The sequence below is a fragment of the Pagrus pagrus genome (assembly GCF_965226575.1).
Source record: "Pagrus pagrus genome assembly, chromosome: 5".
Classification (NCBI taxonomy): Eukaryota; Metazoa; Chordata; class Actinopteri; order Spariformes; family Sparidae; genus Pagrus; species Pagrus pagrus.
The window spans coordinates 20786307-20812332 of NC_140189.1; the positions used below are offsets into that span (position 1 = coordinate 20786307).

Consider the following 26026-nt stretch of genomic DNA (forward strand, 5'->3'; position numbering starts at 1 on the left):
TTATTAAAGCTGACAGTTTGAATCTAGGAAAGTTGCTTTTTTAAACAAAATACGTTTCCAGCTTCTTTCTTCTCAAAGAACACATTTTGCCACGTCACAGAAGGCAAAGCACAGGTATAAATAATCAAATTTATGATTAATGAATTCCATTTAGCTGCTTCATTTTCAGGCTGCTGGGACAATAATTCAACAGATCAATCGTTGACGTTGTCAACACCTGTGCTTTTCTTACTATTACCCTCCGTCTAACATCTAGGCTCTAAACAGTAACACTCTTGCAGATTTAGTGAAATTGCTCTTCAGTCAATCAGTATTTCTAATTAAATGGACAGAAAGCTTGTATTATCAACCACACATGCTATAGACACCAACAACCTGGCAGATAAGCAGAGCTACAAAGTATGATTTCCTAAAATAGGCCAAAACTCTCTACAACTTAGAGAAACACTACTCAGATCCATTGCCGGCTTAAGAACTGTGCAGCTGTGTCAGCTGGTTCTCTTTGAAGCACTTCAAAGATCAGTTTGTACAGTACGTATTGAACATACTTGCTGAGAGATGCTCTTAATGCTGCGGGAGTGCATCATAGCAGCTGGAAAAAAATATTATTCCAAATAAGCCAGCATGCTTACAATGAGTTAAGCTCAAAGGGAAAAACTTTAAAGGCTTTAGCATGTCCAGATTATGAGTCTTTACGGGGGCTTTAAGATTATTGAATCATGCCAATTTAAGTGGAAGACAACTGGGATAGCATGTGTAAGATTGGTCGGTATGGCTCAGCCTCGTCATACGCTAAATCCTCCATCTATGCACAGGTGTGACGGTGGATTGGCGGGTGATTAAGTGAAATGTTGAATTCCCTTTCTCTAATGGAAAAATGGCTCTTTAGTTGCTGGAACTGCAATTAACAAGACTTACTGGCATATTTCATCACTTCTCAGTGGCTGACTGAAGTTACACAATCACAACAAATGATGATTACATTGTGATCCAAGGATCATTGTGTGGGCTGCACTTCAAAAGCAGACACTCATTAGAGGTTTTACAAAAACTAACATTGTTGCTGAAACAAAGTGTGGTTAAAGCATGATTCAAGTTCCCAAAATGAATGTTTCCTCTCTACCATGAACAGTTTCACTGATCTAGAGGGAAAGGAAAGGAGCACTGAGGGTAGAGTGTGTCAAAACTTTAATCCAGCATGATGTCCTCCTTGAATCCGGCTGGCCCAAAAACCTGCTGTATTAAATAAGGATGGAACAATTAAATATACATTCTGTCTGCTCCTTGAGTGCATTTAAAGGACAGTCTGTATAATCATTAAATCAATAAGAAAATACAGAACACAACCAAACCTGTTTGATTATGTCTGTGCATATACCTGCATTAAATGGTGATAAATTGCTGAGTGAAGCTTTAAGATTTCTTGCAGGACAGAAAAGACAAAAAGCGTAAAAAGATAATTGTTTATTTTGGTTCTTCCCCACCAGTAGTTTATCCACAATCAGACTGAAAGAAAATATAGACTAAGGTACACGAAATGCAGGGATTTTTAATATATACCACAATTAATTTCATGGAGACAGCATATGTGCATACTTGAAAGACTAATGCCAATAATGATGACCACTGACTTCAAGGGAATAATCCCATTGTTTGGGATTGGGTAGGGTTATTTAGGACTGTAGGACGAGGGTCTGGGAAACTTGTTAGTGAGCACAAACAAAACACAAAACCCAATCACTTATCCATAGAACAAAACAATAACCACCCACCACTGTCACTGACAACTCAGTTTTGATGCAGTAATGGATCGTGCCCACTTTGCTAGCAATAACACTCAAAACAATCTTTACCATTACCAACTCACAAAGCTCTGTTGTGTGTATGCACACATGTAATTAAAATACAAAAAAAAGTTATTAAAGTGCTTTCTACTGACTCAAACACACAATCTCTGAGAGAATGGTATTGATACAGCATGTTTGAGAGTTAAAAATCACTTATTTTCTGATTAGCTGTGTTCATCAGTGCTTCAGGGATAAAGTCCAACAGATGTAAGGCATGATTGCAATCAAATGGTTAGCTGAGAGAGCACATCTGTGTCATAGGTAACATCACACATACGTAACTTACAGTGGCAGTCAGATATAACAACTTCAGGGGTTATCAAACGTGAAGCAGACCATCTGTCAAGTTCATAGAATAATACACCTGTTAATTATCGGCCCCATCATAGCAGATATAATAGTAGATCTTTGTGTCAGAAACATGTTGTGTACACTAAAGGGATATTCTACTAATACATCAACTGCACCATTACTCCTTGTTAAGACACCGCTGATCAGACCAGAACTTTTCTGACACACAAATTTAACGGAATATTGCCTATATTATACAGGATTAATTTAATGGAACTCCAAATCCAAAATACTGGAAGTTCAGCTGTTAGATTTATTGAGATATCTTTTTAAGGTGCGTAATGTGTGTCAACATCACTCTAAACCATTCATGAACTCATGAATGGCTCTGCCCCCTAAAGACCAGATGGCATTGAAAACAAATGTCAGGGTAAAAGCTGGTTAATAAGGAAAATAGATACTAGTCGGTACTATGGAGGCCAACGCCTCCTGCACTTGCTCCACATCATCTGAAGAACTGGCATGACGTTCACAAAGCACCGCTTTCTGTTTTACAGGACACAGTCAACTTGCAGCATTTCAGCTGAGTGGGTATAAAAATATAGACATTTGAGACCCTGAATATATGTTCATATGTGATTTTCTGCAACAAAACAAAACACAATTTACAGCTGTCCCACTCAGTGTACACGCTGTCTTTTTCAGACTTCACCCCCATTTAAAATGTGTTCTTGAATTACCTCTGGGGGAGGAGGATTACACCCATTACAACACAAAGCACACAACGGCATTTATAATGTTGTCATCTTCATCAACAGCCTATGTCCGTCATTTCTTTGTTAATACACTAAAATTACCTCTGGGTGTGTGACACAGATTTATTCGGGAAGGAGGAGTGTGTTTGTGTGTGCGATGACATTACATCAACATGTCTTTGTGATGCCTGGCTATGTGCTGGCTCTTCTCCGAAGGCCTCCTAAAGCCCTTGGTGCAGTAGTCGCAGCGGTGGGGGTAGTCCTTAGTGTGAATGGAGATAACGTGACGTTTGAAGCCAGAAGCGTCCGTACTGTTATACTCACAATACTGGCACTGATAAACCTTTCTACCACTGTGTGTCTTCATGTGTTTCTTCAGCTCTGCGGGCTGACGGAAGCCTCGCCGGCAGCGCTTGCACTTAAAGGGGAGGTCCTTTGTATGCAAGGACAGGATATGGCGACTCAGGGTGAAGGTGTCGGGAGCGTTGAAGTTACAATGCCGGCACTGGTGCACCTTGTTGCCCTTGTGTGTCTCCGCGTGCTTCTTCAACTCTGACGGCCTGTGAAAGCCTTTCTCGCACACGTCACACTGATGGGGGAAGTCCTTCGTGTGAACCGAGATAATGTGTCGTTTCAGGTCACTGGAGTTGGTGCTCTTGTGCTCACAGTGTGGGCACTGATGGGTCTTGTGGCCTTGCACCATCTCTATATGACGCTGGAGTTCCCGTGCATCAGCGTAGGCTTGAGGACAGTGGCTGCACTTGAAGGGCAGATCTGCGCCATGCTTGCTCTTGATGTGAGTCTTTAGGTTGGACTGATCTGCACAGCGGAACTCGCAGTGCGGGCAGTGGTAGGGCTTCTCGCCTGTGTGGGTCCGCATGTGTTTCTTCAGCTCTGACGGGTGGCGGAAGCCTTTAGCACACTCAACACACACATGTGCAAAGTTCTTACTGTGCACAGCCAGCAGGTGACGGTTGAGCAGGCCCTGTTCAGCCGTCTCATAGTCGCAGTACTTGCAGTGATGCAGTTTGGGCTCCCGGTCTTTGACGATGAGCTTGTCAGAGCCCAGGGGGCTGGACTCATGGTAGCGCCGTGCGTACTCCGTGTATTCTGGAGAGCGGTCACTGTTGTGGCTCAGCAGCTTGTGGCTCTCCAAGTGGTTGTGGAAACTGATCTTCTTGTTGGTGGTAAAGTCACAGTCTGTACACTGGTACTTCTTCTTAAGGAGGTGGTCAGGATGGTTCTTCATGTGGCATTTGAGGAAGCCTCGTGAGCGAAACTTCTTCCCACATATGTGACAGGGGTAGACAGTCAAAGGCATACCATCTGGTCCAATGATAACAGCTGGAATAGAGGGTTGGAAAAATAGGGTGGAATTTGAAACACAACCTTTTAAAACTGTGAAATGTTTATTATGAAATCGTAAAAATCTGTTTCTTACACAACAAAGCGCCAACGACAACCTAATTATCTTGTCCCAACATTTTATTTTGTTCATACCAGTCTGGCACTGTCGTGTATCCGTTTTCTTCTTTTTCTTAGGTTTGGGTTTCAGAACACGGTTCGCGCCCAGCCCCTCTCTGATTTGCAGAAATTGTGTAGCTGCTCCATTCTTCACCTGATCAATGGTGTTACCTGCACAGACAGTTTAGATTTAATTATCAACAGGATAGAAGACACTTTTCATTGTGAGACATATCATTATAGGGATATAATCTATAGGTTATTTGAAAAATGAAGTCTGCGCTACGGCACTGCCATATAATAAACACATCATATATCTAAGCTGTGATATTTGTTGTTCAAACGGCATAGACAGACAGAAGCAAAAACATCTTGTTACGTCATCTGAAAAGAATGATGACCTACAGCAAGATCTCCTTTCAACAGTTGACACCTTCTACCTATCAACAGCCTTAAAACCTGTCTGACAAAATGAACTAAAAGCTGTTTTGAGAAGAAACATACTGATGTCATCGTCGTCGTCATCATCACTGTCATCGTCATCATCCTCCTCCTCTTTTGGATGGTTCTTGACCGCCATGTAGACCATCTTGTCACGGCCAACCCCTAGTCTCCCTGATGATGCAGCTTCCAGGTCAGGATGGCCATTCTGGTAATCGTCCTCTGTAATTACCTCTGTTCCGCCTGGGAGGGAAAGGAAAAACAATTCAATCAGAGCCATGATCTGCATTCGTTTTAAACAGGAAAGATCTGAAGATAATTTTTGTATTGTTGAAGTGATTGAATTGATTATTCCTCAAGTCACTTGCCTAAATCGTCATCTGCTTCAGCTTTGAAAATGTAGACCTTGATGACTTCCGAGCCGTCTTCCTCTTTAGATTCCTTGTCTTCCATTACCTCAGTGCTGATTTCAAGGGGAGTGTCTCCTATGTCCAGCTTCTCTCCCACCTCATCCACTACAGGAACACAAACAGCCTTAGTAATCAAAAATCAGCAATAACAAAACATGGTGTTGCATAAGAACAGTGTTTATTAATACATATTATGTTATAAAATTGCAAGCTGTCTTACAGGAGATCATGAGGTAATCCTCAGAGCTGCTTCTTGCATCATCATCCTCATCTGTCTGCAGGGGAACGGCCTCAGTTGGCAGCTGCTGGTGGATTATGGTCTCGGAGTTGGCCTCTGTCACCATCAAGCCTTCTGACACAAGCTGATGGTCCAGGGTGTTGTCCTGGTGCTCAGACAGTAGCTCTGCCACAAACACCTGGTCTGGCATGTCATCATGGTGGTGGTTTGAGTCCTGGATGAGGTCTGAGGTTAGGACGTGGTGGTGATGGGGGTCCAGTGCTTCCTCTATTGCAACTTCTGTGCCCAGAATATTCTCGGGCATTATCACACTGTGTTCTGAGGTCACCATGTCTTCACTGGTTATCTCATGGGCCTCTACACCTTGAGATTGCAGACTTTCCACATCTACCTCCAGACCTTCAACAACCTCTGCTTCTAAACCCTCCACTTCCACCTCCTCCTCCAGGCCCTCAACAACGTGAGCTTCCAGGTCCTCAACGTCTACCTCAGTTTCCAGGCCCTCCACCACTTGTGCTTCGAGACCCTCCACTTCCACCTCGCCCTCTAGGCCCTCGACAACTTGAGCCTCTAGCTCTACCACCTGTGTCTGTAGCTCCTCAACCACCTCTGCCTCCAGGCCCTCTACATTTGCATGTAAGCTCTCCACCACTTCTGTCTCCAGGCCTTCAACCACCTCTGTCTCCAGGCCTTGAACCACCTGAGTCTCTAGGCCTTCCACCTCAAGCCCATGCTCCAGGAGGATGCCCTCGTCCGTCATCACGTCAGAAAGAAGCATACCCTCCGGCACAGACACCACTATGTGCTCCCCATCAATGTGAGCCAGACCCCCCATGCCTGCAACTGTGAACACAAGAGACAGAGAGGGGTGCATGACAAAGAGCCTCAAACACAAAATGACAAAAGTGCAACCCAGTTTTATTTCTTTTTGCACATTCCAGCTATCGTAAACACAAGATGTCCCAGCATCTTATATGTTTGTGAAGTTGTATCTCCTCTTTGTTTACAGTGAAAATATGATTTTGAGAAATTACAGATGTCATCTTAACGCTTCACTTTTATTTTCACTTGTGGAGGAAATGAGCATGCTGAAATTAAGCACTTTACAATATAACGGTTGTGATCTTATACTACTTGACCACCTACCAAAGTCTTGCATGATCATAGCGTGGGGCATCTTCAGCTCCTGAGTGTGCAGCTCCAACACCCCTCCTCCTTGATCCATGTCTTCACTCAGAAAAAAAAAGACTGAAAATTACAGGACACTGCGTTAACGTGTTTCTTTCACTTTGTTAGTGTGCACTTTCAAAAATGAAAGTGAATGCAAAAACTGAGGTTGCCACACCGGCTGGTATTCAATACATACCTTCACATTTGATGACAAAACCCTTAAAATAAAACCAACAAGATGTCTGATTTGCTTCCTTCCATCCAGGTAACCAATCCTTCTGTCAATGAAAAAAACAACCAATTTGTACTCTGATTTCACGTATAATAGAAGGCAACCGAAGAGAGTTAATGAGGTAGATAATTGTAGCCTAGGTGTCATAAAAACATAATTTCTACATGTTCAGGTTTCTGATAAGGGAACTGGTACAACCACAAATGAGTCCCTCTGCATTAGTAAAATACATAAGACATAAAAACTCTGTTGCCACAGGGGAGGAGGGTAGTTTGTTGTTGCCCACTGGCTCCATCCTTTGCCTATCAAGAGTACTGCAGGCGGCTTCAACCTGAGGCTATACTATAAAGCTATACACCTGGAGCTGGTTGAGCCTGATGGCTGCAGCCCGGCTGAGACAAAGGGCTGTTCCGCTCAGTGTGCAGGAGGACGGGCTCACAGGCAACGGCTCTGATAGCTCTTTGAAAATGATTCCTGCTTGTTTTTGTGGGAGGAAATGCATTGCCGTCACATGACGGTTCAAAATGAACCAAATATGTCATGTCTGCAGTGGTCTGTTGTGACGTTGTAGCGCCCTGTTTTCCACGGATATAACATTTTTGGATAAAACTAACACTATGCTACCACAGTTATCGTCTCTGAAAAGTATTGTATTCTGGACTCTTTGCACGAAACTACACATGCTCAGAGTTTATGGCCGCCAATGAAAGTACCGCAGACGTTATGCAATGCATACTAGGGCGGCTACCGCCCTCCACCCACTGGAGCTAACTAGCAAGCAAGCTAGGGCTGTTCCTCCGAGCGCCATTTTGTTTTAGCATAAAGGCTAATTCAAAGGAATGCAACAACCGATCTTTTATGGCCATTTAGGGATCACATTCACACGACGTTACAGTGTAAACAAAGTTGTCAGCACAAGCAACAGAGCCATTTGCCTCACGAGACGATGTTTTTGAATTTCACCATAATTTTCGCGACGACGGGCGTCCGTCCGGCTAGCTAGCCTGCTAAGCTAAGTGAAGCAGCTTGTGCCGCATTATCTTCCATGTTGTTTTTCCAAAAGGCTGAAAGAGGCCCGCTACGGCCGACTGGGCCCTTGCGTCTTATTCCACATGCCTTTCTGACCGATTCAAAATAATTTTACCTGATAACGTCGTCTTCAGACTCAATCGGTGTTTGTTCCCCTTCTCAGTTTTGTCTGTTATTGTTATGGTTTATTTTTGACGGTAAGCTAAGTGCGGCCTGCAGTTTTGGATCCCCGGGCACCCTTTGCTAGGCCTCGGCCAATCAGCTTGCTTCCTGACAAGCAGAGGGAGGGCGGGGGGCAGACAATGCGTGGCCTCGTTTACCGCTGATCCCTTACTATTTGCGTCATGCATAAGAGAGCAGAGCTACATTAACACAGACATTATCTTAACGAGAACACATTTACGACCGGCTATGACACACAAAATTCAAACATTATCACACTAGGAAATAATAATTTTATTGTGATTGCAGACTGTGCGCTCAGACTTTGTATGCGCAGATGAGGCCTGTAGGCCATTTTGTCACAAGGGGTGGGAAGCGTCGGCGAGCGCTCATTTGTGAAGCGTTTGGTCATGCACCCAGGAAATATCCGGGAGATGATGAGGGGACTGCTGCTGCCCTGCGTTGCATAGTATGACTAATTAGCCTCTGATGCAAAAACCTCGACTTGGCATGCATATGTTAAAAATAAACAGAAATGCTATAATTATAGTTTCAGGGTAGACTTTATTATTCATTTTCATTACAGCTCCAAATTTTCAGAGGCACTCTGCATGAGGGTGCATAGCTGTCTAAGGCACATAGCCTTCGTGCATAAACATTTTCTTTATTTCAGTGGTATCCAAAAGCAAACACTCAAAACCACCTCTAGATATGCAGTAGAAATGCCTGGAAAACACAGTACAGTAACAGTACCTTAACGAATCAGTATTACTTCATGTAATAGAAAGAGGGTTGCAGCTGAAATGCACCTTGGCACAAACCATATTTTTCCTTTTTTGTATTTGTAAGGGCAGTGTGGTTTACAGGAGTTGCATTTGCTGTGTGATCAAAGAGTAGAACACAAATACAACACATATCTAATGATGATTTCACAATGGACCAATCAGAAAAATCATAACTTCACACATATCATTGTGGGACACGTGGAAGATTTGTCATGTTGCATTTACATAATGATGAAAAGGCTGAAGGGAAAAGGAAAAAAACAACGAAACCAAGCATGCAACACTCAGCACCTTCATCTAGTAGGAATTCACACACACACAAAAATGAACAAACCAGCATCGTCTTCATTTAAATTGTCTTCATATCAATTACATCACAGTAATACAACCCTTAATATTCCAGCAGTTTCTCACAATTACCATAGAAAAATAAGTAAAATTGACACAAACAAATCTTCTGGAAGCTCTGAGTTGGTCCACATCACAAGTGGATAGTGTGCATGAGTGCCTTCTTGTCTGCCTACACATCCACTCTGTGTGGGTTGACAATGTTTCATGCGAGGGAAAAGAGATGAGTCTTAACTCCGAATCCAGTGCAGCCCAGCGCTCCAGTCTGAAATGAGGGGACCGAGAGGTTGTACGAAACATTTGTGGACAAAGTGGCTGTGTTGTCTGTACTAAGAGAGGTAACAGGGAGAAGGTCAGGTGAGGGTTGCAGCAGTGAACCTCCTTCATCACCGGCCAGACTCAGTAACAGCCGTCTTTCCAGGATTCATCTGAGATTTTAGCCATGCCCAAAGACCTATCAATAAAACAGGAAGTTAGTCATTATTCACACAAGATCTCAACGAATTTCCCCTTAATAAAAAGGACACATTCATCAATATCTTTCCATTTAAGCACTCACCTCCTGGTGGGCTGTGACAGTTTACTCCTTGTGGATGGCCCAGCCTGTCCTCTGCCCATGGCAGCCCTCCCTGCCCCAGCGGAGGCTCTCCCAGGTATGTAGCCTCCGCCGTTAGCAGAGCCTGGAGACTGGACCCTACGGCCTCCTCCTGCAGTCGCTGCTTGAATAACAGGGAGACCTCTGGAAGGCTGACGACCAGGTCCCATGGGCGCAACAGCTTTAACTGGAGTCCGCATGGAGAGAGGTGACTGGCCGCTGCTACGCAGCCGACTACAAGCCATACCTTAAGAGTAAGAAAGTGACAGTGGTATAATAGAATCTCAGCGAGCTACTTCTTTCATACAAGTTGGGGAATCAAATTAATATAAACAAAAAAAAAAATGCAGCAGTTGAATCCAAACCCCACTTGATGCATGTAGAAGTTGGAGGCAGCACAGGATTATCAAGGATAAGTTTGGAGCAAAGTGGTGGAATAATTATGTAGCAGGTGAGTGAAAGGAGGGTCACCTGTACAATACCTGGAATATGTTAGGGAAGGTGAAGGGAAAAATTTATGATGGTTTGTGGAACTCCTGTAAGTAGCTGTGACTGATGTATAGTAGGTGTTTGTAATAGATAATGACTTATGGTTAGACTGTCAATGTTAGATCGATAAATCCGCCTCAATATATCAGACGGACATCAGTGTCTTAATGTCCTTCAATGAAATACAAGTTGGATTTTTAAAAATCCATTAATGTTTATGAATTTATTTACACATGAAAAAACATTGTTGGTGTGCATATACGTATGCTTGTATTAGCAGTATAACACTTTCATCGGTTCAGATGGATATATAGATTTAATGATTTAGGATTCAATATCATCTATGCAAAGTGAAAACATCGACCCAATCATCATCCATAGCAAATTCTCATGGAAGGTTTCTATCACCTCTTCTGCCCAAGTGCACTTCCGTCAAACATTCAAACAGAGAGGAAAAGTCTTCTAGCTGCTAAGCTAATGTATGCATGGTAAAATGCCAAAAGCTTAAAAGGAATAATGGTGAATGCCTCCTGGACAGTTAATATCAAGTGAAATTTTATACTTTAATTAAGCCATGTTTTATGTGTCAGTGGAGTCATTTTAAAGTAAACCTTTCTGCACTTAACCAGCCATAAAGTTATTTACAATTGATTTATGTGTTGCTTTTATAGCCAAAAGCAGAAAAGAAAAGGGTTGTAGCTTCTTCTGTAACTGATTGTGTTAAATGGACAGAAGATATCATCTCATACTGATCACTGTCCCCTAAAAAATAGTACCTATTGGCAGCTCAGTTGGAAAATGTAAAAGGTACCCCTGTGGAATTTTGTTGACATTCAGTCTTACTCGCCAGAACTCACTACATGTATCCTTGAGATGTCATGCATGGTAAATACAATTCCTTCGTCATAAAAGGTTTTTCAGAATCAAATTTCTGAACATTTTGTGACCTAAATTCTATACATGTTTGTTCAGCAGCAGTCACCTTCTTCTCTACCTTTGTTTACGCATTGCTGCCATCTGAAGATCAGTCCAATAGTGTAAAACCATTGCCAAGTAGGTGTATTGTGTCATCTACATGCACGTGCATGTATGTCCCTACGTGCATGAAAAAAACCTCCACCACTAGCTCCATAGCACTAGTGGTTTCCAGGGCTTTAAGAAGAACCTTCTTCTTAAATAGAAGATATCAATAACTTATAGATATCGACCAAATCTTACCTGTGGCCATGCAGAGGTTAAGAGTGGGTCCAGTGGTAGGATAATGGTGAGACAACAAAAGGGCTATACAGAAGTGGTGCGGAGCAGGTGAAGAGGGGAGGGTTACCTGTGGAGGGGGAGTGAGTCAGGTGGGACATGCGGTTGCCAGAGCTCTGGAGGTTAGCCTCCATGCTGCGGCTGTTTCTGACTGCTTCCAGGGAACGTAGGCTGGTGCGGGGGGCCAGATTAGGCATGCTGTGCCTCAACTCCTCTGGAACCACATACAAAACACATTTAGGAACAGCATGATGTGCATCAGTACAGCTTTGTCACGACAGGAACCTCTGTGACGGTGACTCTGATCTTCTTGACCAAGGCTGTAAATGCTGTATTGTTACTGGTTATAACCTACCCTCACTCTTCGCAAATTTAAGCAGCTCTGCACTGGGCCCCTGAAGAGATCGTCTGGGTGTTCTTGTGCGTGGGGCCCCGAGTCGGCTGCTGTATTCCTGACCGTGGTTGGAAGTGGAGGGAGACAGGCACCGGGGTGAACCTAAGGGCGAGGGGGTGAAGCGATGTCGTCGCTGGGGCATGGGGCCGAACTCATCCTCTTCGTCCTCCAGGCTGTAAGTGTCAAACTCCTGATCGCTGTAGGTGCCACCCCGGCGCAGGGACTGCAGAGAGGCTGTGGAGCTGCGGCGTGATGCAGACGCTGAGCTGGAAGCATAATCCTGTCTCAGACCTGACACCAAAAAATTTAAAGTTAAAAAGTAGTCCTTGGAACAATCACATGTGATGTCCAGCACATGTACATGCACACAACCCCTCTACTCACTCTCTTCCTGCAGGCGAGCCATGATCTGGACATCAGTGAGATCCTGCAGCTTATAGCCCATAGAGATGGAGTCATCCGATGTGCTGAGCTCACTGTCTATAGAGGACTGCGAGCTTAGGGCTGATTGCATGTTTGTGACACCTGTAAACACAGTGAGATACCTGGTACAACACGGTGCATCTCATACAAGAATGGTTACACTGTCAAGTACAGTTTCTGCAAGTTACTTCCACTTGTGTTGGAGAGCATGACCTTAAATTCTCAAATAGTGGCGCTGCAACTTCTTAATCATTCAGACTTCAGACTATATTATGCTTGGTTATCCTTGCACATCCGCAGAAAAAAATCCTATCACAGGATGATAACAAGCTTTCAAACCAAGATCGCCAAACAGAATAAAGGTGTCAGCTTCTGCCTCCAAAAAAGACAAATTTGAACTTATATGAAGCCCAGGTAAAATACTATCTTGATTAATGGGCCCCTTCACACCATGAAATGACTATGACAAATGTGAGACTATCACCTAAGTGGTAACTGAATTGATCAGTGAATATTAGATGCCAAAAGGATCTGTCAGACTCTGCTTAGTGGACGACAGTGACTGATTGATCAGGTTCATACAACTGTATTATCGCTTCAAGGTAATTAAGCAGAGCAACACTTCAGTGTTGATGGAAAAAGTTTTTTTTTAAAGTTGGGAAATAAATGTGAAAAGCAGCTCTATCAGTCACAATCAGCTGGAGGAAGTGTATGAATTATCACCATACCGCAGCTAACGCAAACACAGGCAGCGCTGCATGTATCAGGACAGATTTAGATTTAACTTTAATCTTCAACAGGTGGATATGCATTTTACTTAAATCATCAGACTGACACAACCAATATTTGACAATTTAGGGTGTGAACGCAGGCAAATCTTTGACAATCACATTGGTCCGTTTAAATCAACACATCTCAGTCCACCCCGCCTACACTACTGCCTTGCTGAGCAGTATCAGTCTAGAAAGGACTGTCTGCTGCTGATACCCAGGAAAGCTGTATGCAAAGTTCCCCCGGCAGATGTGTCTGTCTAATACAAGCCTAACATTAAAACTGAGACAAACAGGAAATGACAATATCATCCGGGGGCATTTGGTTATGTAAAACGTCTGGATTAGATGGGGTCACCGCCCACAAGCCAAGCATTTTCAAGTTCATGCAAAGATATGTTATTTACAGGGTCTCTGCACAGTGAAGTGCAGATATTGTGAGACAATGTGAGGAATAACAAACGTGAAACTGTAACAATCATCACAAAGAACACCAGCAATGTACATTTCACACAGGTTAGCACTGTCTTACACCTGCCATATACTTTGTTTCTATCCTGTGAGGTACTTAAACCACATATACTGACCGTCTTCCAAGTATACAAGTGTTACAGATGTGTTTTCTCTATCAGGCATAAAATAGACAATTCATCACCGAGAATATTATGTCTGTTTTTATTATAGAATAATCCTTGTGACTGCTGTGCAGTTATGTAATTGAAAGCTTGTATGGATTGGAAAGATCTGCGTTTGTGATGAGTTCATGTGCTGGGCTGTATTTCAACATCTGCCATGCAACTGGTGGTGAAAACAAACAGCAACCTTTGTCATGCAAGAAGCAAATAAATACATATTTGCCCGTTCGTGACTTTTTAAATATTTTTTCTAGTCCTGAATCCTTTCCACAAAAAAACCTTACATAATATTCACTGGGAATTTTATTTATTACATTTATTTAAATTTGTTGTTGTTGTTGTTTGTTGATTTTAATACAGTGAATTCCCCTGCCTGGTAGAAGTTAAAAATCAATCTAGTGAACCTACGATATGTTTTGAAAAAATGGTTAATAGTAATGTGCAGTATATGCGACATACAGTAAACTGGGTAAAACATGCAACAATGCCAGAATAGACTTTAAAAATAACCATTCAGATTCCCCAGAGGACACACTGTTGATGCATTAGTGCACACACATATCAACTGACCTACATTCTTACAATAACTGATGCCAAACCCCACTGTTGATTAGGGATTGTTGAGCAGAAATTGAGGAGCAGTGTGTTAATGTCATGCCATACCTGAAGTGCCACAGGTTAGTAGGGATTTGTTAGTTGATTTGTGGTACCCAGGAGAGATCAGGCCTGAGCCTGCCGAGGCTGCCTCTGCCGACGGGCTGCTGTACATGTTCCTCCATCGAGACGCTGCAAGGAACAGGACAGCAGAGATTAGCTACAATATACACGCTAAAGAGATGACACACATGAAGAATAGTTAAGTGTAGCTGGATGAATGTAAAGGATATTAAAGGCCCCATTTTAATTGTGCAAAAGCAACAACATGTGCAGTATTATGTTTTGGGCACATGGACTGTGAGCGAGTCTCTAAGTGCACCAGCAGCTGTTTTAGTTCATGGAGGTGCAGCAGTGGAAAGTGCCAAAGCGCTGGGTGAAGGTGAATCTATATCGGAGGGTGTGGTGATTAATAAATAACTGTTCTCATCTCTCTGAAACAGTTGGGCCCATCCCAGCTCAACAAATACAGACTCCAGGAAATCCTGTAGTTGTCTGGATGGTGCAGAGCATCTTGTTGTGTACACACAGCACCACAGGCCCGTAGCCAGAAGCAGGTGGTGTGGGTCTTTATTCACTTCTTAACAGTTCATTAGATAGGAACAGATATTTAGAAAAAATGTTTGGTGAATCACAGTCAACAGTAATGAATAGCGATGGGACTAATTCACGATACAATACCATTCACGATACATTGCCTGCAATTAGATAGTTATATGATACAGCACTGTTGCTATAATTGACACACTGCAAGATAATCATCTGACACCGCATCACAATATCTGTCCACCTGAGGAATATAGAATCCCCACAAAAAGGAAAAGTGTAGGACTTATAATCATTCACTGCATTATGGCGTCAGTTTTACAACATTTGAAATGAAGTGAGATAACTATGTACTAAAAAGTGCATAGAGCTCAGCTTAGTGCCTCTTTATCACACACACTGACTACAACTTGTCCATGTCCATGTGTGTCATCATTCAAATGTAATGTCAAGTAAGGCGGTCTTGGCCATTTTATAATACGCTTTGCAACATAGTAAAGGGGTTTACAGCTGGTGGCCAGGCTCAAAATAAGGTTTTCCTCATCTGTTGCAGGCCACATTTTGGGGGTTGTCATGGCTCAAAAACTGACAACCATCCATAGATAGGCATGGTCTCATTTTGAAGTGGACAGTCTGCAGATTAACTCTACCCATTGTATTATGATCCACTAAAGGAAGACATGTTGTAAACTGAGATGATTTAAGCCCTTTGTATTTGTCTAGCAGGAGCCAGGAGGATAATCAAGTGATACTCAAGTTGGTCACAAAGGTTTGACTGATCAGTAAAATCCTCAATGTTTGCCTTATCTTAAAAATGACATATGTAACTTCCTAAATTTAAACCGGCACCAGCACAAGGAGCTGCTGACTATGGAAATACACACACTTAAAGGCGAAATAGAGCTGATAAATTCATCAGGTTAAAATGTCTATTTTTTCATTTTGCAAAATATACTGAAATGTCAGTATTTTCGAATACCGTGAAGACCTACAATACAGACTGAGGTTTTAACTAATATGGAGACAGTCTGCTGTGCGTGTGCAATAGTGAGTGCAGGAGTAACTAATTTCACACAATCGTAGGAGAACAAACTGTTGCAAAATTTGCATTCATACTGTCGTAAACAGAAAATACAGTTCATTTAGACGTCTTTTAAAACCTTTTCTGCAAACCCTGTAGTTTTTGCAGTTTGGCTAAAACCTGCTGTATGCCAACAGGCAGTTTCATGGCCCGGTGCTGCCATTTAAAAAAAGGAAAGCTGTCCCAGGAGGGGGAGGTAATCCAACCCAGCCCATGACTTCATGTAGTCATTCAGCCCTGGTGTGAATAGCTTTGTTGTTCAGGTTCTGCAGTGTGCAGGAAGTAGAAGCCGCAAGCAGGATAAATAATACATGGGATCTGTTGGATCAGACACAAACTTCTGTCCACACGTACAGACGTACACAGCATGTACACAACACTCGGGCTTTGTCATACGATTAAAAGACACACACAGACATGTGCACAAGCACAGTGGGGGTGAGCAGTAAATAAGACTGCAGCACCAGAAGGAGGTAAGACTGTCTCCCTTCGGCTGAATTAGGTGCTTGATTTAGGCCAACCACCTCCAAGGCAGCGGCATGTGACTCAAAGACCTTCAGATACAAACGTGTTTCTCTCTTATTAAGAAAGCTGTTGTTGGTTAGGATTTGGGATGAAATGAAAGATTGTTAAGGCTAGGGTTTACATAGAAAATATATAAAAATGCAAATTAAAACATATTCTGGTTCAGGCATTTCAGATATATGACGCTAAGATGCACGTATGTGTTTGTTAATTGCTTACTCTGGTCCAAACGGCTGATCAGCGTCCGACAAGCTATTTCTGTCTCTGGGCTGCGGTGGTCAAGAGCCTGCCGACACCACTTCAACGGAGACTCGGGGCCTGGTTCTGCAACTTGCTTTTTTGGCGACACATACAACCTGTGAAGAGGAGGTAGATGAGAAGAAAACTAATTATTACCAAAAGAAATGAGAGCAATAACAAGGAGTAAAGGGGATTGGGTGAGGAATACAGAAAGGGGAATACTGAGGTAGGGAAAAGGCAGTTCATGGCTAGAAACACTAAGCCTAATCTACTTTTTACTCAACATGCTTGTCAGAAGTGCCAGTAACTGCAGAGTAGAGGCTTTGCATAAAAACAAGCTGCAGATTAGTTGGAACTACTGGCCTGTAAGGTATGCACTTAATAGTATGAGCATGCCATATACAGTAAGAATGTTCCATGACTGAACACAGGCAGAATTAACGCTTAACCACCAACTTTAACTGCAGAAGGACACTAAAGCAGCAAATATCCCACATCGCAAACAACCATGCCGTTTAGTTTACACTGAATCAGACCAAACAGTGAGGGAGCAAATAGTTTAAGTAAACTCATCAAATCTGAAAATACACTGACTTCTTAACACAGCCAAAACACAGAGAAATGTAGTGTTATATTTGGAAACAGCTGTACATTATACTTCCAATCTAGGGTCGACCATGGTGGATTTTTGCAGCCACACAATGTCACCATCTGAAACTTGACTTGGTGCCTCCAGTGCCTCCTTTGAGATGTGTCTGCTGTTGCCCCAGTGAGGGCAAACTGCCATCAGTTTAACACAAGCTTTGAACCGGTGGTCACATGGGCCGATCCTTTGAGACAGACACACAAAAGGCCTGGACTGACTGGTTCTGGACCAATCAACTACAAATCATCTTCCCATTGGGCAAACACAAAAGGAGCCATTTCCCACTGGAATGAGCAACAATTCAGAGAGCAATATTCAGGTCACACATCCTGCCAGAGCACAGCTTGCGTGTGTGTGTGGGGGGGGAGTGGTGCCACTTCTTTCATATATGAACACTGTGTTTGATGTGGATTTATGATGTGCGTTCTGCTTGTGTTTGATCCATTGATAATTGAGTTTTGGTCACATGTGATCACCTGGTTCACTCACGTAAGACACTGATCTGCAACTGTAGTTCCATTAACACATTATGCATATTTACCAGACCTATATGATATACGGGGTTACTGAGTTTAACTATGTTTACAAGTACGATTTTTCATTTTTTCTTATTTTTCTTATTCCAAAAAAGACAATATTCCTACTAAGCTGTCTATGTGGCAAATGACAACAAATATTCCACTAATATTCCTGTTTACAAGTGCCTATGTTTACTCTGATTACTAACACACCGCTTTCATTCATTCAACCACCTGTTTCAGTTCAAAAGTTTGCTTTGTGATATTCGTGCATATTCAAAAACCTGTCTATATCCAAGTATTTCAAAATTTCTAAAATAATTTGTGTTTCTCCTTCTGACCAGAAATGTGGGCTATTCTTTTGTGCATGCCTCTGTACGCCAGCACTACAAACTGTTGGCTAGGAAACGCAAGGAGCTGACCGTAAACAGCCAAGAGGCCGTTTGTTGCACAAATTCTGATTGTATACGTGGCCAAATAATGCTCCAAGAACCTAAATAATATTGGCATGTTCCTTGTCTTAATCTGCCTAATTCAAAAAATCCAAACAAATCTGCTGTTTAATGGACCATATTCAATTGTGAATATTGTCATATTTAGCATAATAACCAACTATTAGCGTGCATGTAAACATGGTACATTCAAGTATATGTGAGATAAAGAGAGTTGTATTTATGAATGAGAATTTGAAGTCAGTCCTCTCAATATTAATATACATGTATGCTTCTATAGTAATTCTATAATAATTAATGAACCCTATAGTAATCTTATAAGTATAACAAAAACAGGTGTTCTTTCTTTTCAATATAAAACTGAGCAAATTCAGGTTTCTTCTGCTCAACTGTGTCATTGTGTGAAGCGCAAGTTAGGAGGTTTATAGTTTAGGCCTGTGTGTTGAAATCAAACAGGCACCATTTTCCTGAATTGAAGAGTTTTTTAAGTAATTGTCAATCAGTAGGTTTGAAAGTTAATTCGACGATTAACAGGTTTGTTGTTTGGTCTGTTAAAAATGTCGCTTAGTGTTCCCAAAGCCCAAGATAAAGTCCTCAAATGTCTTATTTTGCCCACCGACCACTGAACTTGAGCTTAATGTCATAGAGGAGTAAAGAAACCAGAAAATATTCATATTTAAGACACTGAAATCAGAAGATCTCAATGTTTTTTCCTCAAAAAATTACTCAAACTGATAAATCAATTCTAAAAAAGAGTTGGCAACTCATTTAATAATTGATTAATGATTAATTAATAATAGATGTAGCAGCTCTATCCAAAAGTAAACAAACATACTTGAGGAAAAATACAAGTTTAAGAACTAGATGAGACTACATTCACATGGCATTCCTGAAATGCCTGGGTAGGGTTAAAGCATTTCCCGTCTAGCCTATAAGTCTATACTTCAGAGTGCAGTTTTTTTTTTTTTTTTTAGGAACTATTACAATTCATTTTTTTTAATATCATGAATTGTGTGCTTGCAATCTAATTTGTGTCCTGTGCATGTTTTATTCTATGAACCAAAACCCCACAAGAAGAGCTCCTGCAGGTGCTCTGAGTTCCAGTGTTTCTGTCCTTGTTGCAGTCTGGTCACACGGGGGGCCTCTCGTATCACATGCTGTCCAATCCCACCCAAAGCAGTTTAGCCATGTGGCAGCATCGAGCCCAAAGCAGATGAGATTATGTCGCTGTTAGGATTACTGGATGTTTTGGCTATGATAACCTCATGCAGCACATATGGTATGGCTAATGATCTGAAACTGAAAATAAGTCATGAATGGTCTGGCTGTTAAGCCCCGAGGCTCAGCTGCTAAACTAGCCATCAGGAAGACAATATGGTACCTGTTTCAGGCCATGCAATGTACCCAGTGTAAACAAACATGTCTAGCCTGGTAACTGGCATAAGATTAACATGGATTATGAGTAATTAACCCTCCATTACTGTTCTTTTTGGGGTAATTATATCCTGCCAATTAAACTGGAGGAAATGAGCAAAGTTCATCTTGTTTCAAAACAAACTGCTCCTTATTAGCTTCACCCTGACCTGCATTCAGGAATGAACTAATGCAGACATAGCTTTGTTGATCTTTAGTACATTATGTAACGAGGCTTAATGAATACAGATCTATGTCGGGTCTATCCAGCAATAACGATAATCATTATTTTAATAATTTTCCAACACAGCTTTCCACACTGAAACCACTTGAAAGAACGCTTCTGGGAGTTGCAGCATATTCATTCATGCTTTGTTTAGAACGGATGGCTTTGTGCTCATCATAACCTGTCAAACAGGTAGCAGACAGGTCATGCCTGTTGTTCAGCGAGGACGCAGTTCGGAGTCAAGTTAAAGACAGCCAACAGCCTCTAGCTAATGCATTTACATGTCAGCTGCCTCTGAAATGATTCTTTCTGGCTGGCTGCCCTTTCTTTTTCTGCCTCCTCCTCACTCCAGCGTCGTTCATCTCTCCCTTTTCTCCATCACCTTAGCGTTTCCACCGAATTACAGTAAATATTCAGAGTTAGTGATACAATTTTTTAAATATTTACAATTAAGAAGCTGGAGTTGGAGAATTTGCTTTTGTTTTCTTTTTTTAATTGATTTAATCATATCGATTAATAAATAAAGGTATATATTTCTAATATCGTTACTGTAACTAAACATAAACATTTTCTTTGATATCATTATATCATGATATGAGATAAATGTTATCTTAGCCTGGTTTTAAAGACTGCATTACAGCAAAGTGATGTAACTACTTTACCCACTTAGTCAAAGATAAAACGTAAAAATACTGATATATTAGCTTTAGATCATGTCGTCCAGCCCTAATACAGAGGATAAAAAAGCAGTTTGTGTCTTTGCCAAGAACTAACGCTTATTTTAAACTCAAATTACCTACAGTTCAGGGTATAGTCATTGTCCCGTGGGGAACAGCACTCTTTAAAATCAACGGAAAACGCACATGTGACTCATCTGGCTGAGGGGCTCCTCTACCTATACACAGGCAACACACATACTCTGGGGGGACATCCCTGCAGACTATGTTGCCAGAGACCAACTTCCTCTGAAGATGACTAATATGCACTGCTACATATTATGGATATTACTTTGTGATCACTCTCACATTTAAAGATGTTTAGGCTGAAAATGAGAGGCTATCGAAGTTAAACTAGAGAACAGAGACAAGCAGTGCAGACAGTAAAACGTACCAACTGTCCTCGTCCTCTACTTCTGCACACTCATCCTCCAAATCTAGGACATCCACTTCATCCAGTGCACTTTGGTCCACCCCTGAGTCGCTCTCTGCAAGTGTCTCTGACTCGTAACTTCCCTGAGAGGGGCTCTCTGGCGTCTGGATCTGCCCCCCGGACTGTCCCCCTCCGTTGCTGTAGGTCAAGGTGAGAAAGCCCCCACACGGTCCCCGTTCCTCGTCTTCCTCCTCTTCATCCCCTTCCTCCAGCCTGTTGGCCACCGGCAGAGGGGACATCTCTTCACCGCTGCTGCTGTCCTGTGGGGGAGACAGCTCAAAGTCTGTGCTGCCCAGATTGCCACTGTGCTCCAATGTGAGATGGGAGTTGGACACCCCTTCACAAGTCAGCCTCTCATTGATGTTTACCGTGAGGTTGCTGTTGCTGCTGGCTCCCCTGTGGATGATGGCCTTCTTGCTCCCCCTGTTGCGCAGGGTCTCATTCTGGACCTCCAACCTATGAACGAGCTCCTGCAGCTTTCGGACCTCCTCCAGCTCCACCCCTGCCAGGTCTGGACTCCCCTCCACTTCCTCCTCGCACCCGGGGTTGGAGCCCTCCATGAGGCCGGTGGGACTGCCACTGCGTGGCTGGGGTACCACGCTGGCACTGTCCGGGACCACCATACTCTGTGAGGAGAAACAGGAACATTTACGTGATTATAACACACAGCGGGTCTATACATTAACACATGAGCCCAGGCTTGATACACCTACATGCAAGCTTTACGTTACGTTGCTGTGTAACCAGTGAATGGGCACTAATACTGCCAGCAATACAGCCTCAACTCCAACAAAATACACGTGTTTGCAGTAAAAACAAACAATAAGCAGCAAACGATACTTTAAAAACATACAAAAACACTGCTATGGACGCTCAACTGGTTCGGTAACTAGCCTCTTTCAGCTTACAATCACCACTATTTACATGTCGCCGATCACTTCTCTCTTGTCGCAACGTTGCTAACTCTGCAACTGCAATTAACGCTACCGATGCGAGAAGCTAGCTACAACACAGAGGATGCTGCACACAATCAAAACCAGTGAGCCTACAGCAGATATTTCACAGTACACAACACTCATACGTGTACATTTGGCCACTCTTGGTTTTGTTAGCTCGGCTAGCACGCTATCGGCAAAAACAATCGTACCGGTGAGTGCGCCGTGTTGTCCCAGTTGTCCCAGCGAGCCTGATGACTGAGCCTGCCCGCCACTCGCCGCTCAAACTCCTCCGTGCATCAGCGACCGCATGAATGGAGCAGCTAATTACAACCACCTGAACCCGGTCCTCGGCTCGGATACTGATTGTCGAGGCGCCGCGACGACTCTCGGTCGGCTAGTCCATGTTCTCTTGTCGCTTGGGCATCACCGACAGCGTCCACCATGTCGCTCAGCGCTAACTAGCTTGTTGATGGACTTTAGTTAGCCCAGTGAGTAGACCTGCAGCAGAGCCCCAGTGAGCCCGCAGCTCGCCCCTCCCCCTACCGCCGTTCCCGGTCATCTGGCGCCCCCCAAGGGAGGGAGGCGGTAGTGCAATAACTTCATTCTGTCATCTGTGGTGCAGCCATTGGGTGTCGCTGTTTGCATACTAGTGTAACACACCACTGCGTTAAAAGAAAGAAACCTATTGAATATTTTATCTGCAGTGACTAATGTCAATGAAGAGTAGCAGCCATTCTTCAATAGATAGAATAATAGATGTACATATAATAGATTATTTAAAATATACAAAGTGTTTTTTGCATTTAACTCGTAAGCACTTTATGTTTTGTATATTTCACTAATACATAAAGGTGCATTATGTGGTTTTGGAGAAATGCATTTTAATTAGAGAGAAACATCTTCATTGACTGATCTTTAATGCCTTAACAAATTAAACAAACAAGCTCTTTTTTTAATGACTGAATAAACTGAATAACAAACTGACTTTAAAGGAAAACACAATTTCGTACTGTTTTACTGTATTCACTGTATTCTTGCTTCAAACAATGTTCTGGGGACCTTGTTTTCCTTTGTTTAGTTTGTTTTTTCTGTTGTGGAAAAAATAATGATGTCTGAGTTTGTATTATGACCTCATTAACATTGTACATGTTAACATATTGAGTTTGATGTCTTCTCCAAAACTACACAGTGCCCCTTTAATCCTCTTTATTGTCTTAAACTGGGCCCAGCGTGTGACCCTGACCTGGTGAACCCACTGGTTGTTACTGGTTTTTGTCTTGTACTGTAAATTTTTGTAGCAATCTCTGGCACAACAATTTCCTTCAGGATGAAAAAAGTTCTTCCTTATCTTATCATATCTTATCTTATCTTAGAATAAATCATTTGGATTTCATAGAGTATTTTTCAAATGTAATTTTCCAAGCTTCTTGCTCCACAAATGATATGAATTCAACAGTCTATCAGCTGTTGGAGGGTGGTCATGGGAGTTCACAGCTGGATAGGACCTATAGGTGGGCCCAGAAATCCCAACTGCTGGGCTGAATACAAGCCAGTCATTTATGCTTGACGGCAATTTGTCTGTACAGACTACAAAACAGTGAGACTGTTCATGGAAGTAAATTACTAAGTTGTGGTATGAATCCATGTAGCAAAACTGTTACTGGTGCTAAAAAGTGACACATTTTATGTTCAGTTATTGCACACTGTGGTTGAGGTAGTGGTTGTCTTGTGTTGTACAGTAGGGGCTGCATGAAGTTTAATTCTGTCTATTATTTGTGTTGGTGAACTTAGGGAAGTAACAGTGCTCCTAAAATAACCTGTATAACTTGTTTTGCAGGAGACAATAATCATGTGCGCTTATCACAATGTTTATGCAGGCTCATATAACACATGGATTGAACACAGAGTCCAATAAAAACCCAGCTGGAACAGTTAATAAGCTTATGTGCCTGTCATAATGCAATACCACAACGTAAATCACATTTATAAGTTTCGGTAATGGGATTGACTTTAAGAAGACTGAAGTTGGATCCTTGTGCGTGACTACATCCTTTCTTTTACTTGTGACCTCATGTGTTCTTTCTTTTCTGGCGCTACATTCTCCAGTCTGTTGTCATAGCGCACAGACAAGCCTGGTCACCGGATCAGAAAACATGCATACCATCACTTCTTGCAGATTCACAAGAGCTATCATGCCCTTGAGAAGCAGTTCATGTTTCATGATCTCCTGACAGGCAACAGGAGGGAGATTGTTAATCTGCATAACTTTATAATTTTGGCAAATAACTTCCAACCAAAAGCCAAGCTCTCAGGTAGATGCATGTTGCTGTGTGGCGTGTTTCAACGGGCTTGTCGTGGAAAAAAACAGCCTGCGCTATCTGAAGCAATCAACACATAGTCTGTGCCAAGCTCAGCCACTCATCCATGTCATGCATTTCTATTTCCTCAGTGTGTTTCCAAAAAGCACATTCATACGGCAAAGATGCAAGATTCACATCAGCATTTAATAATATGTATGCATTTAGTGTAAATGTGACAACCCTGCATATGGAAACTACATGAAAACTTTATATACCATGAGCCATATTTCATGTTGGCAATGTGGTATGTGCAACACCTGCAGCTAATCCACTCCCTTTTCTTCGGCAGGCTTGGACCTGTTGTAACTCTAGATGGAGGAGGTTTATCAGGGTGTGGAGGATTCACTCAACCATTAAAAACTCAAGGCCTATATACACCGATCAACCAGAAAATCAAAACCACTGACAAGTGAAGTGAAAAACATTGATCATCTCATTACAATGCAACATTCTGCTGGGAAACCTTGGGTCCTGGCATTCACATGGATGTCACTTGACGCATACACCCCCCGATAGCAGTTGTGCTCCCTCCCTCAATCCACGATTGGGCCCCTATTGATCAGACTCGTTCAAGGAAGACTCAGGAATGCTCAATTGGATTGGGAACAGAGAATTTAAAGACCAGGTCGACACTTTGAGCTCTTTGTCACATTCCCCGGGCCATTCCTGAGTAGTTTTTCTGATGTGGCAATGTGCATAGTCCTGCTGGGGGTGGGGGCACGGCCATCGGGGAGTGCTGGTGCCATGAGGGTGGGGTATTTGGTCTTCAATGGTGTTTGGGTGTGTGGTGTACGTTAAGTTACATCCATGTGAACTCCAGTACCCAAAGCTTCTCCAGAAGAACATTTGATTATAACGAGATCGTCACTGTTTACAAATCACATTTTTATTACTGAAAAATAAAACTTGGATATCACAGCAGGCTTTGATTTGAGACGTTTTTCTACTCAGCCATACATTAAAAGTCATAGAAGAGTGAGATGGTCCATACTATAGATATTTTGACACTATTTTTGACAAAAAGCCAACCTTTTCTTATGACAGTTAACACATAAAAAATGGTCACTCAAGCAGCACATTTTGTTCCTCGGTACACTGAGTAGTGTATATAAAGTGAGTGACAAAGTCTACCTTGAACCCTGTGACCTCAATATCTGTATTCTACTTTAAAATTGAATCTGTCTTTTGTCACAGTTTATGTTGACATGCAGTTTTATATTTCGGGCACAAGACTGAAAATAATTAAAATAATACATTCTTGTCGCTCTAGAGCTTCACAAACCACTCCAGCTTAAATCTTAGACACTCAAGTGTACACAAACCGCTCCAACTTTCCTTTTTGAGCACTTAAGCAGCAGTGTTACATCTGGCCTGAGGTCAGTGGAGGGAAAATGGGAAACATGCTGTAATAACTGAACTTCAAAGTGTACCTGAGTTTTTGTTCGCCACTCATGGTTGACAATTACTTTTGACCATGTCCCGCTTACATTAGAAACAATCTCGTCCCAATAAAATCTGTTCAAATTTCCTCTGAATTAATGAGATG

At 42.3% G+C, this 26026-nt stretch overlaps 2 protein-coding genes across 6 annotated transcripts; both read right to left on the reverse strand.

The window, feature by feature from the left end:
• Positions 1-1449: 1449 nt before the first annotated feature.
• Positions 1450-8126, reverse strand: znf711 (zinc finger protein 711). Of its 3 annotated transcripts, none has more exons than XM_084352746.1 (8): positions 7993-8126; positions 6813-6891; positions 6593-6694; positions 5429-6289; positions 5167-5313; positions 4862-5041; positions 4394-4528; positions 1450-4237 (listed from the first exon to the last, which is right to left on the reverse strand). In XM_084352746.1, exons 3-8 carry the CDS (start codon positions 6669-6671, stop codon positions 3057-3059), a joined length of 2583 nt encoding a protein of 860 aa, XP_084208872.1. In that variant the 5' UTR covers positions 6672-6694; positions 6813-6891; positions 7993-8126; the 3' UTR covers positions 1450-3056. The 3 variants fall into 3 exon arrangements, with proteins under 3 accessions (XP_084208872.1, XP_084208871.1, XP_084208870.1); XM_084352745.1 differs by having other exon boundaries at positions 6813-6894; XM_084352744.1 differs by lacking the exon at positions 7993-8126 and having other exon boundaries at positions 6593-6673.
• Positions 8127-8583: 457 nt separating this feature from the next.
• Positions 8584-22651, reverse strand: LOC311257114 (SLAIN motif-containing protein-like). Of its 3 annotated transcripts, XM_084352585.1 has the most exons (10): positions 22330-22651; positions 21551-21808; positions 21144-21442; positions 16758-16894; positions 14396-14518; positions 12289-12429; positions 11866-12195; positions 11581-11724; positions 9732-10014; positions 8584-9626 (listed from the first exon to the last, which is right to left on the reverse strand). In XM_084352585.1, exons 2-10 carry the CDS (start codon positions 21803-21805, stop codon positions 9572-9574), a joined length of 1767 nt encoding a protein of 588 aa, XP_084208711.1. In that variant the 5' UTR covers positions 21806-21808; positions 22330-22651; the 3' UTR covers positions 8584-9571. The 3 variants fall into 3 exon arrangements, with proteins under 3 accessions (XP_084208711.1, XP_084208709.1, XP_084208710.1); XM_084352583.1 differs by having other exon boundaries at positions 21144-21808; XM_084352584.1 differs by lacking the exon at positions 22330-22651 and adding an exon at positions 21896-22001 and having other exon boundaries at positions 21144-21808.
• Between the last annotated feature and the right edge of the window lie 3375 nt (positions 22652-26026).

Coding starts and splice junctions, on each gene's coding strand:
- znf711 (XM_084352746.1), bottom strand. CDS start 6,671: ATGGATCAAGGAGGAGGGGTGTTGGAGCTGCACACTCAGGAGCTGAAG. Junction 5,042..5,166: donor TGAAGCAGATGACGATTTAG/GCAAGTGACTTG, acceptor TTTCCCTCCCAG/GCGGAACAGAGGTAATTACA. Junction 4,529..4,861: donor TGACGACGACGATGACATCA/GTATGTTTCTTC, acceptor CTGTCTGTGCAG/GTAACACCATTGATCAGGTG.
- LOC311257114 (XM_084352583.1), bottom strand. CDS start 21,805: ATGGTGGTCCCGGACAGTGCCAGCGTGGTACCCCAGCCACGCAGTGGC. Junction 10,015..11,580: donor GACTCACTCCCCCTCCACAG/GTAACCCTCCCC, acceptor CTTACTCTTAAG/GTATGGCTTGTAGTCGGCTG. Junction 9,627..9,731: donor CTGTCACAGCCCACCAGGAG/GTGAGTGCTTAA, acceptor TTTTATTGATAG/GTCTTTGGGCATGGCTAAAA.